This window comes from Castanea sativa, chromosome 4 (genome assembly GCF_040712315.1).
Source record: "Castanea sativa cultivar Marrone di Chiusa Pesio chromosome 4, ASM4071231v1".
NCBI lineage: Eukaryota > Viridiplantae > Streptophyta > Magnoliopsida > Fagales > Fagaceae > Castanea > Castanea sativa.
Window position 1 is genome coordinate 36,313,305 of NC_134016.1, and position 13,185 is coordinate 36,326,489.

Below are 13,185 nucleotides of genomic sequence, written 5' to 3' on the forward strand. Positions count from 1 at the left end.
AAGTATAATACCTAATAATTTATACTTGTCATAATTGTGTAATAATTTGGTTGATCCCGGATTGAGTCAATCTGTCATCTAGTCCGAACATAATCAACTTTGAAATTTAGCTCTTAATGTCGACTGATATTTATCGGATTATCGACCAGTAACCATTTTTTGAATTGTGATTGAACCAGTCGGTCTTAAGGGGGAGCAGTGGCAAGTGATAACCAAAGAGTTGCAAGTGCACTGAGTGGCAAATGAATGACAAATAGACGAGGCTTCAAATGATGATCATGAGCTATCAGTGACAAGCTTGGATCTATTGTTGTTGATCTTTTGAACAATTTTTAAGAGGGGGAAAGAGGACGAGAGAAAGAGAGAAAAGTTGACAACAATTTTTTAGAGTGAATTTCATTTTAAACACCATACTTTAGGGGTGGTTTCAAATTAAACCATATTGTTTCAAAAGTTTCAAATTAAATTCTACTGTTTTAAGGTTATTACAAATTAAAATCAATAATTTTGTTAGTTTTAAATTACACTGTAGACTTTAATCGTATCAATTTAAATATCTCAATCAACCACAGAAATCAAACCCCAAATCAATCCTAAAAAGTCCTAGGTTTATGCTAATATGATTTAAAATTCAAGGTTTAATTAGAAACTAGTGTCTACATTTTAAGTTGAAGTTGTTTTAAATTTCAGTGTTTAATTTAAAACTTTTTAAAATATGGGGTTTTATTTGAAACCATCCCTACCAATGTATAGAGTTTCAAATGTACCATTTTCTTTGAGAGGGAGTAAGGATAAGAAAAAAGGGGAAGGAGAATCCCTTATGTTAATAATATTGTGCTACATTTATTGAAAGAAGAGGAAAAAATATGGATTCAGAAAAAAAAAAAAAAAAAAAAAAATATATATATATATATATATATATATACACTGGTTAGGTTGGGTCCAGTTAGCTCAACTAGTAAATATATACACCGGTTAGGTTGGGTTTAGTTAACTCAATTAGTAAAGCTTTTGATAGTTAAATAAGAAATCTGGATTCAATCTCCGTCTACACTAAAAACCGATTGGTGTCTTGGTCTGATGATAAAAAATTATCATCAAAAGTAAACGTTATAGGTTGAAACTCTATAAAAAAAAAAAGGTTGAGTGAATATTTTTCAAAGTTTGAGACTTGAACAAATATATATATATTTTTCTTTTTTCCTTTTTACTTGTGAACCTGATTTTGACCGATCCTATTGTCAAAACCACCTCTGCATCTTATATTGCATCTCATATTCATCTCTTGCTCCTTTAAATTCTTAAAAAATAGGTAATTATTTTTCATAACTTAAAGTTTTAGTTTTAGGTATATTTTATTTAAACCTTAAACTTTCAAAATATTTCATTTAAACCCCAAAATTTCTATAATAATTCATTAAACTTCTGGCATATTTTTTCTATTAACACCATTAAACACTAGTTCAAATGAAACTTCTTATCATAAAAAAAAAAAAGTTTAAATGTTATCCAAAATTCTAAGGTTTTAATAAAACAATATGAAACTATAAAGTTTAAATGAAACATTTTTAACATCTTTGAAGCACTAATGAAACATTTTGAAAATTTAAGGTGCTGGGTTAAGATAGCTTGACTCCGTTTAATTAATTCAATTATTAAAATGAATTAATTAGGTTAAATTGCATGAAAATCTTGAAGGCACTAACAAATCACCAAAAATACTAAATGTAGCGGAAAAATAAATTTGACACATTGATTTTTGACAAATGGGGAAAACATTTCGCAAGACAAAAATCCCACTAGGTGAATTTAAGGTCACATCTCCCAAGAATCCACTAATCAATAATTAAGCTTTTACAAATATGAGAAATCTTATTACTACCCTGGGTTATCCCAAAATACTAACTTACAATTGAACCTTCGCTTCAATATCCAATTGAACTTGACCTTGTAGTAGTCTTCTTCCTTTGTTGCACAAATCTCCAATTGTGACTAACTCCTTTGCACGGATCCTAGTTCGTGACTAACTCTATAGTAACCCTTTGATTGTTGTAGTTGATTTGCAACAGTTTCACATAGAAGCACTAATAAGATCTTCAATGTTGGTGCTAGAGAATTTGCTTGCTTACAGAACTCAAATGCGTACAACAAACACAGCAAGAACCTTTTTCTTCTATAGGAGGCTAGGGTTTCAAAAAGAAAACCTTATAAAGCTTTCTGGGGCTAGAGTTTTCTTTCTCCATCTCCTATTTTAAATAGGAACTTAATGGGCTTTTTAAATAGGCTCTCCTATTTCAATTAGGTTTACACAAACCTTGACTTTTCCTAGTCCTATAAGGATTATGCAAACCCATAAACAAATAGCCTTTAGGAATTAACACATTGTAGGTTATATAAAAAATCATATGCGCTGGATAGATCAAGATGTATTAAGACAGGTTTCGAGCTTTAATAAATCTTGATAGATCGATAGGTATCGAGGAGGTATCGGGACCTGCTAATTCAGTTTTTGTTGAGCAGTTCTTGAGTAATCTTCATGTCTTTAATGTAACCACTTATAATGATCATATTGAACTTACTTAAATTTACCTAAATACAAGTAAAGTGCATTTTGTCATAAGATATGCCAATTACATAAAAATATGAACCTAACTTAAGGTTTACATGAAACATATCCAAATCTAAGGTTTAAAAAGACTTTTACCAAAAAAAAAAAAAAAAAAAACCTATTGGGCATGTAGCGTGGGTTTTGTTGGGTGCTTGTTGTCGTGTTACTATCATCCAAGCGACAAGCGCCTGTGAAGCTTTAGACAGGGATGCTTGTATCTTTGCTTTGGAGTCTTTTTATTTATTTTTTTAAGAGGAATCAATAATGTTTTTGTAACTACGCACACTCTTGGTGTGATGGTCACTTTACAAGTATAAATACTAGGGTGGTCGATACCGTACCGGTCAGTACATACCGTACCGGCCATTGCACCGGTACCGGTACACTTCTATTTTGTACCGGAAAAAATACCGGCCATATCGGCCAATTTCGGGCAATACCAGCTAGTACTGGGCGTACCGGCCGGTATAAAAAAACCTTTTTTTTTTTTTTTAGTTTTGTAATTTTTGAATTTTTGTAAGGGCATAATGATAACTTATTTATATTAACTTATTAGTATTATTTGTTTTCTTAGTATGCAATGAACAACTAAGCTTTCTATTTTTTATATTGTGTTCTTTTTTTTCCCTTTTAATTGATACTAAAGTTTAAAACTATGAATAATTTGTTCTGAATTGAGGTAATGTTTTATGATAAATTTTTATATTTACTATAATATAAGTGAAATATTATATGCTTATAAAGATGGTTCTATAGATTTTAGTGTGTGTGTGTGTGTATATATATATATAGCGGTAAATCCGAAACGGTACACCGATATTGACCGGTATTCGAAATATATCGTACCGGTGGCCAAACTGGTACAGCTTTCGGTACGGTATTGACTTCTTTAATAAATACTTGTGGAGTGTGGGGGGTAAAGGCCGGGGTTCAAGTCTCCAGGAGGGAGTTTCACATACATTTACACTTAGATTAGGCTAGAGTAGAAATTCTATCTTGTATAAAATAAAATAAAAATTTGTAATAAATCTTAGGTGATGAGTTATTATTAGTTGTTACCGATAGAAAATAATAATAATAATTTGAGTTGTAAGTTTAAATTAAAACTAATAACAACTTACTACTTATGATTTGTTGTGAAAATATCATATACATACCACTTTATTTTATTATTATTTTTGTTATTATAAGAATTTTATTTTCTTTTCAAACCAAAAAGGTGGACATCACATCATGTTTAATTCCTGTATAGCACTCTTGCAGTTCTCTGTTATTAAGCAACTCACTCATTTTTGAGAAAATGATTAATTTTCTTGAGATCTTGGGGAATCCGTTGACAGGTTTATTGGACCCTACCTTGCAATAGTAATACATCTATAAAGTCTCCATTTTTATTTTTTGAAATGGTCAAAGATATAGTTTTAATAAATCTGTCGGTAGGGGCAAAGCTACACGTATGAGTGGGAGCCATCCCCCCAATTTTAAATTTTTTTTAAATACTATAGGTAAATATTTAACATTTTAATTATCAGCCTAATAAAATGAGACTCGGCTCCCTAAATATTTGAGCTCGTCCAATGATACTCTTAAAAAAATTGTCCAACTGATCTAGTAGTTATAGAGAATTTTTTTTTCTCACATTCATTTTTTTATTGTAAAATATGTTCTTATGTCTGTTAAAGTTTTAGATCATTCATGTTTTTGAATACTTAATTAGTTCAATTGAAAAATATTTTACTCACTTTGTTAGACAATTTGATAACTTATATTAAAAATGAAAATTTTAAAGATTTACTATGAAGGAATACGAAGTTATATACGTGTATAGATGTATGTGTTTGTCATGTTTATAAAAGTTTGTTTAAGCTAATAAATAAGTATCATAAGTTGGCCTCCCCCCAAAAAAAAAAATTTCTGGCTATGCTCTTGTCTGTAAGTGTATATAAGTTATGTCAGTGTATTGGGAAGTTTGAAAGTTTGGAGGGAGAAGAGAGTAGAAGGTAAAAGTTAGGGTGATATTAGTCTGGTCCTATTTGGTCTGGTCTGGTCGGTTTTTAAGAATATCCTATAACCGGATTGATCTAGTCATTTTGTTAAAACCTTCGACCAAAACGGACAGTATAAGTTTCCGGTCTGGATGAAATTAGTCCAGTCAATTTCGGTCACTGGTTTGGGCTTACACTATTAGGCTTCTAGTTTTGGGCTTCTGCCCAAAAAATTTAGGATTTAAAAAAAAAAAACCAAAAATATTGACAAATTTTAACCAAATTTGGGCTTTTAACATCAAGATAAAAAATTCTAAATATAAGTTCAGTTTTGGGTTTTTTCTCAAGCAAAAAAAAAAAAAAAAACCAATTTGGAACAAATTGTTAGATTTTGCATTTTGGGCTTTAAAATATAAGGCTAAATAGCCCAATACAAATACACTACAGTACAATATCCACTACGCATTACATAACATGAAAATTCATTTATTAGATAAAAAGCCTTTTCCTGTTGCTAATATTTACACAATCATCAACTGGGAAACTCATCTACTTTTTTTCTTTTTCTTTTTCTTTTTTTTTATTATTTTATTTATTTATTTATGAACTGGGAAACTCATCTACTACTACCATAAAGTCATATCATAATCATTACAAAAGTCTTGTCATAATCATATATTAGTCCACATCTACGAATACATCAAAATTCATTCCTCTAATAATCACTAATCAGTCCAATTTAATGCATGATAACTTCAAAATAAAATATCATGCATAAGATATATGGGTTTAATCCTCACCTATACTAAAAATTAATTGGTGTCTTTTTTTTTATTGGTATTTTAGTATGATAATAAAGAGATATCATCAGTAGTTGACGCTATAGGTTTAAACTCTCTAAAAAAACGAAAAAACACATAAACAAAATGCATAGTTGTGATTTTGGACCAAATAAATACTTAAATAGTATCATAAAGTCTACAAAACATGACCAACAAATGTCTAAGCCAATTAGAAAGCAACACAAATTAATTATCATCTTCAAAGAACGTGCACAACTCAGTAGAATCAATGTATACGATTTTTTAAAGAATGTATAAGGTATACAGTTCTGTAGATTCAATATATACAATTTTTTCAAAAAATTACAAAATTTTATATATTAGATGTATACATTTTTTTTAAAGAACCTACACAATTTTGTATATTCAATATACACAATTTTACAAATAATGTACATAATTTTTTTTATTTTTGAACATTTTTCTAAGAAAGTACACTGTATATTAAACATAAACAATTTTTCAAAGAATGTAAATAATTTTGTACATTCAACAAACACACTTTTTAAAAGAATATACACAATTTTTCAAAGACTATACAATTCTATACATTAAGCATACACAATTTTTCAAAGAATATACAAAATTTTGTATATTCAACATACACATTTTTTCAAAGAATTTACACAATTATGTATATTTAACGTATACAATTCTTCAAAGAATATACGCAGTTTTGTATATTTAACATACACATTTTTTCATAGAATGTACTCAATTTGGTACATTTAATATATTATTTTTTCAAAGAATGTACACAATTTTGTATATTCAACATTGAATTTTTTTTTTTGTTGAAAATTTTCAAAGAATGTAATTTTTTTTTAAATGTACACTATTTTCTATATTCAATGTCCACAATTTTGTATATTCGACGTACAAAAATTTTCAAACAATGTACACAATTCAGTCTATTCAAAGTACGCGTATTTTCAAATAATGTATACAATTATATATACTTAACATACACAATTTTTCAAAAAAATGTACACAGTTTATTAAGGAATGTACACAATTTTCATAGAATGTACATAATTTTGTATATTTAACGTATACAATTTTTTAAAGAATGAAAAAAATTATGTATATTCAATGTCACAATCTTTTAAAGAATGTACACAATTTTGTACATTCAACGTACACATTTTTTCAAAGAATGTATACAATTTTGTATATTCAACATATATAATTTTTTTTTTATTAGTGGACATTTTTCAAAGAATGTACATAATTTTGTACATTCAACGTACACAACTTTTTCAAAGAATGTGCAATATTTTCTACAATCAATGTACACAATTTTTTTATATTTAAAAAAGTACAAAATTCTGTATATTCAATGTATGGAAATTTTCAAAAAATGTAAATAAATTCTTAATATTTAATGTGCACAATTTTTTAAAGAGTGTACACAATTTTGTAGATTGAATGAACAAATTTTTTCAAAGAATGTATACCACTTTGTACATTCAAGTTACACTTTTCCAAGAATGTATAGAATTCTGTACATTCAATGTACACAATTTATTCAAAGAATGTACACAATTTTGTATATTTAGCATACACAAATTTTCAAAAAATTTACACAATGTTGTATATTCAAGGTACACAATTTTTTTAATGTTTATTTAATGTATACAACTTTTCATATAAAATACACAATTTTGTACATTTAATATACTCAATTTTTTAAATAATGTATAGAATTCAGTATATTTAACGTAGACAATTTTTCAAATAATGTACACAATTTTTCAAAGAATATACACTATTTTCAAATAATGTATACAATTTTGTGTATTTAATATACATAATTTTTCAAATAATGTACATAATTTTGTAGTTTCATCATAAACTTTTTTTTTAACTAGTAAGTTTCCCGTGCGATACACGGATACTGTTGTAATGTTTTATGTAAATTTGTTTTTGGAAAATATTATACATATATTATAGCATATTTATTATAAAACTTTGTTAGTAATGAGTTCATTATAAAAAATAACAATTATAAATTGCACACACATATATCTATTATAATTATTTTGTTCAAGTAATGAGCAATAATTAAAACAACTTGAAATAATATTGTATAATAAAAGTTGATAAAAGCATATTAATTCATTCTATATTACTGATTTTTATTATATGAAGTAATAAAAAGCTTCATTACGAAATCTTTTTTTTTTCTTCAATCTTTGTTATTGCGGTATGGTAATGCTTGTTATCATCATTAGTTTCTCCATCTTCAACATTTGAAGTTTAGTTCATCTATATTTGTTCAATGTATGAGCTTTCATCATTTTTTTTTCCTTTTGTTGCATCATTTGTGTTAATCACTAATGAATTGGCATCGAGAGACTCTTGATTGGATCTCACAAAGTTTGGACTTTGTCGCTAAGATTTTTCATAGTATTTGCTTTTATATAAAATTTCAATGATTTTATTGTTTTTTGTAATTTTTTTTTTTTTTGTTAATTTTTGGAATAGTGCAGCAAAAAGAATTAATATAACATATTGAATTGTGTATTTTTTTTTCTTCCATACATTTTTATCATTTGAACGTGCATCAAAAATCTTAGCAACTATATAATTTTCAAAACCATCCTTTAGATTGAATTCATTCAAATGAAGTAGAGAAATCCATTTTTTTCCTAATTTTTTTTCAAATCTCGTGGGATTCGTTGTCCAATATCAATATATTTACAATAATTTAAATAAGTAATACCTCAGTTTATTTTTCAGCAAGATCTCTTGTATATTCATTTAGGATTTTTTCGGCATCTCGATCAAATATCATAAAATTTGTTTTGTTAGTTGCATCAAGAACTTCAATTTGAATCATGTATCTGAAACAGTTTACAATTGTGTGTGTGTATATATATATATATATATATTAGTTATAGTGAGATAAATATATTCTAAATATTTGGAGAGTATGTAGTTAATGTGAGTGCCTTTAACTTTGGGATAAAAAGATTTATTTTTGTTTCACATTTTGCACACCAAAATGATTTTGCTTATGATTTGACGTTCCTTTCATAAAGTACGCACAAAATGTAATACCAACCTATTATTGTATCAATGTTACTTATTATTGCAATACCTTAGCAGTTCACATCTTGCAAAGAACTTTGAAATTAATATGCATTATTTTTTTAATGTAAATAATATGATGTATTATTATTTTTTTACGTAAATGATGAGTATAATTTGAAATGGTTAACATACCTGTTTCTTAGGATCTCATTCAATGCATTTTATCTTTACTATTGTCTTTATATTATTTAAAGATAAATCCTCCTATGAAAATTGTTTTGCATGTATTTTTTATTTTTCTTGTATAGGATCATGTTTTTTACCATTCCTATCATTGCATTTTTTTAAAGAAAATATTAAGTTAATGGCATTTTGTGAGATAGTATATGATATTTATTAGACTTTTTTGTTATTATAAATTTTAGAAATATGCACTTGTCAATTATTTCAGCAACCTTAGGAATGTTAAGATTTATAGATATTTTTGTTGCACTGGTCAATGACAGAAATTTGTCTACATAAATTGCATAGAACATTATTAATAGACAAAAGCATATTGAATTGAAATTGGGGAAAAATGAAGACATAATTTCATGAGAATGAGATTTTCTAGAAGTATCGTCTATACATGGGGGAGGAAGAAGAAAGTTTGTAAGAGGGTAAGAGTTTTTGCTTTGATTTACACGTGGGACGGATCAAACTTGGTTCATAATATGTAAGATAAGAACTGTGTTTCAGTTTTTCATAAGATTTGGTCTACTTTTAAAAAGTAGTCCATTTTATAGTGAATAAATTTTGGTCTAATGAGACTAATTGTCAAGAACAGCCCATATTTTATTTAATAGTAAAAAGAAGTTACTATGCTCTATTGGGTAACAGTAAAAAAAACTTAATAAAAAGAGGTAAAAAATGCTAAATTTATATAATGATAAAAATAAGTTACTATGATCTATTGGGTAATAGTTAAAAAAATTAATGAAAAAAGATAAAAAAATGTTAAATGCAATATTAGAGTGCCACGTGATAGAACCTCATGCACTCTTACATAAGGTCTCTACTTTTATATAGATATTGATATTGATTGATTGATTGATTTAAAATTTGTCTCTTTATTCTTCTCAAAAAAAAAATTTGTCTCTTTATTATCATAATTTTTTACTTCCAAAGAAAGATCACTCACATATAGGCATTTTTTGCTAAATAACATAATTTTAGGAAAAATTTGGAAGAAACATATCTGGCCAAACTTATTTAGTCATGTAGCACTTTTTTAGAATTCGAGTTTGTCAAATTCAAGTTCCAAGTGAAACTTGAGTTCCAAGTGATCACATTGCCACGTGAGTCATTAATGCTTGGAACTCAAGTTTGGTAAACTTGAGTTTCACTTGAAACTCGAGTTTGACAAACTCATAGTCTAAAAAGTGTTATATAACTAAATAAGTTTGACTGAATGCGTTTCTCCTAAATTCTTACTAAAATTATGCTATTTGGCAAAATTAGCCCACACATACATGATATGTTAAAACCTACTCTTGCATACGCCAATATATACGTCTGCACCAATCCCAGCCAGCTTTACTGTGGGAAAGTTTGAACTCTATATCTAAACTCAAGTAAAAGCTATGTCTCAATTACTTTTTTGAATTTTTATAAGTTATATGAAGGAAGACTAGTTGTCAAAAGGAATTTCCCGAATTAAGTCAAATGCTAACGCTTAAAACATCCAAAGGGAAATGTAAGCTTTAAAAGGAGGTGCTAGAATATTAGACTACAACCACAGACTACAAACTTATACCCTTCCAATTGAACCCAAGATTTTCATGAATGGGTGCACATGCACAATTTTCTGAAGCATTTAACTTATTGGATGTCCTCAGAGTATGCTAAACTTCTCAACACAAAACACTCAGCTACCCTTGCTGATTATATGGCTTGACTCTGCATTTGTACTTCCTAGTAACTTTTTCATCTGTCATTTAAGAAACAAAAATTTATATTCATGTTAGTTTTACTAGAACTTAGTGTCATCAGAGGAACACTATACTTTGGATGTTCTTCTGTGGCACTACAGGCTGCTATGAGTAGAAACATAAATTATCTAAGGTTTCTTGGAGGACACAATAGTGAAAGAGTTGAACATAAAAATGTGCCATTTTGGAACCAATTGATCAAACTAAAATTAGTTCAACACAAATTTGTAAAAAATCTAAGAGTAAGGTATGTCTATGATAGACGAAATCCTAACAGGAGATTACTAAGCTAAAATTGCTGTCTTCTGCACTGATCTTAGAAAAGTAACTATATATTCTTAAGATATAATATGTGACATGTACAGATGTACTGCACGTGTATTTATCTTATGTTCGGGTCTTACCTAGAAAAAGGTAAAAAAATCACTAACTGTGCATCAAAGTGATACCAATTATATTCCGGCTCCTCCCCTTGTGCTTCCATAGATTTGATAGCTCGTCGGTGCATAAAGGCTTCATCAAATAGTCAGCCACGCCAAGATTTAAGTACTTGTACATAAGAGAGACATGGTCTTGTCTAGACAATACTGAACAAAACAAGAACCCCTGGATATTAATTAAGTAGGATGATGAGTAAAGTCAAACTAAATTTGGGACTAAAGCTTGTTCTTTGTTGTTGTAATTGTAAAGCGCTTAAATTAATTTGTCTCTTTTATAAGCTTTCATTTTAAAGAATTTTATTTTCCAGTCACTTGTATATTCTAAGAACCAAAAATAAAAAATAAAGAAAATACAAACTGCAGATCAAACAACATGAAAGCTTACTGATGATCACTGGAATGTGTTGGAATTCTTCACTGATATACTTCAACATTTTCATGCCTTTGTCTATGTGAGGGTCAACTGAAACGAGTAGGATGTCAATATGGGGCCCCTCAGCATCCAAGGTATCAACCACTTCTACAAATGAGTTCACTGAGATTACTGTGAAGCAATAGATTATGTTGTTATTAGTGATTAAATCTTGCCTTTGTAGGTAAACAAGTTTATAAATATTAGTGAGTTTATGCAGTATAACTTGAAACACAGATTACACTTATGTCAGATAAAGGACTCTCAGACTATTGCAAGATGCAAACATATCACATATCAAAAAACACATAGGAAGATGCACAAGCATTGCGTGAGCCCAGTAAATGCTTTCTTATAAAAACGTAGACATCATAATTCATATGGAATGACTCTGGCTAAATGAAGCAGAGGAAACTCTGAAAAAAATATAAGGAAGCCATCCTCTTTAGCCTAAAAACCCGGACTTAATTGGCTATGGCCTTCTTGAAATGACAAGGATGAAAAACCAACAAAGGAAATCTGTCACAGATATAGAAATGTCTCATATATTATCAATCAAGAAGTGTAAAAAGTTTTTGACCACAGACCTTATGTGCATGCAATTGTCAATGCTAATAGCTAAGCTGGATATTTATAACGAATTTAGTGCTAAAAGAAGAATAAACTTGCAAAACCTTGCCATAAGAAATAGAACACTATAAATATTGATAAAGTAAAATTAAATTCATGGAGAGCAACAAACCCTGATAACGGCATTTGGTTAGAAGGGTGGAGATCTCATCACAACTCTCAGGATCACTGTCACACAGCAAAATTTTCAGTTTACTTTGATTATTAAAAGCATCACTAGTCATAGTACTGTTGTTGCAACTTCTACTGGCATGTCCACCATTGTTATTGATAATAATCTGTTTGCCCTTGTCCATTGCAATCTGAAGAAACACAAGGCTCAGAGATGTTTTCCTGCAAAGGTAGCTCATATTTTATAAGCACAATCACATAGTACTATCCGAAAAAAAGTTTGTTCAGAACAAGCAGTTAGGTCTACTTTGGCCTGACAGGTTCTCTAGGAACTCTAATCCTTTCTAGTGTGTCTCTTTATAGTATTTTCAGAAACCATAAATCAATGAACTCTTTCTTGTGTCATTGAACCATCGATTATTTGATTTCAGAACCAAAACATCAAAATGAAAAAAAATAAAAATAATAATCTATCAAATGCTTAAAAGTCAGCCTTTTTTAAAATTAGGAGTAAAGCTATCTATCAACCACCTCTATCATACCGTGCAGAAAAGTGAGCCTTCTGTACGAGGTACGACCTTTATCACATGTTTAGAAGACTATTTTTAGGACCCTCTTTAAATGCCACACCGTGGGCGTAGTTGCACCACTCCTTTACTTGCCTAAAGAGGCATGTTTAGAGCTTCTTGCCTGATGGATTACAGCCCTTTCCCTTAACAACCTTCATATTTTATTAACACCTCTAAACACATTCACAGACACTATTTGATCCCTTCTATCTTTTCTCATGAGATTAATGCCCAGTGAGCGTTGTTAAGTAGTCTTGGAAGCAACCAAAGTAACCAGCTCTATCTAGAAGTTCTCATTTCCTTGTTATGTTTGTTCTGTGCATAGAAGCAAAGATTGCTAAGTTTGTGCTTTATCATAATATTCTTTCAGTTTCACAGTTATAGTTTCAAATTTTTTTATTTTTTTTTTGAGAAGGAAGTTTAATTTCAAACTGATAATTTAGATTTGACCTTTTTTGAGTTCAACAGGGTAATTTAACTTTCATATCATATCCTTGGAACTCAACAAGTGCAAATATTGATAATTTAAATTTTAGAATAAACAAATAAATGAACAGAATCTGTCCAATATAGTTCCAAAAT

General features: G+C 28.8%; 1 protein-coding gene across 2 annotated transcripts; it reads right to left on the reverse strand.

Annotated features, from left to right (window-relative positions):
- Window positions 1–10,837: 10,837 nt before the first annotated feature.
- On the reverse strand, window positions 10,838–12,352 carry LOC142630983 (two-component response regulator-like APRR1). Of its 2 annotated transcripts, none has more exons than XM_075805037.1 (3): window positions 12,036–12,352; window positions 11,267–11,425; window positions 10,838–11,028 (listed from the first exon to the last, which is right to left on the reverse strand). In XM_075805037.1, exons 1-3 carry the CDS (start codon window positions 12,271–12,273, stop codon window positions 10,868–10,870), a joined length of 558 nt encoding a protein of 185 aa, XP_075661152.1. In that variant the 5' UTR covers window positions 12,274–12,352; the 3' UTR covers window positions 10,838–10,867. The 2 variants fall into 2 exon arrangements, with proteins under 2 accessions (XP_075661152.1, XP_075661153.1); XM_075805038.1 differs by having other exon boundaries at window positions 10,838–11,047.
- Window positions 12,353–13,185: the final 833 nt, after the last annotated feature.

What these genes read in the sequence shown, in the direction of transcription:
- LOC142630983 (XM_075805037.1), bottom strand. Translation starts at nt 12,273, where the DNA reads ATGAGCTACCTTTGCAGGAAAACATCTCTGAGCCTTGTGTTTCTTCAG. An exon ending in AACCAAATGCCGTTATCAGG is followed by an intron (nt 11,426 to 12,035) that starts GTTTGTTGCTCT and finishes ATTGCTTCACAG; the next exon opens with TAATCTCAGTGAACTCATTT. An exon ending in ACACATTCCAGTGATCATCA is followed by an intron (nt 11,029 to 11,266) that starts GTAAGCTTTCAT and finishes TGTTTTGTTCAG; the next exon opens with TATTGTCTAGACAAGACCAT.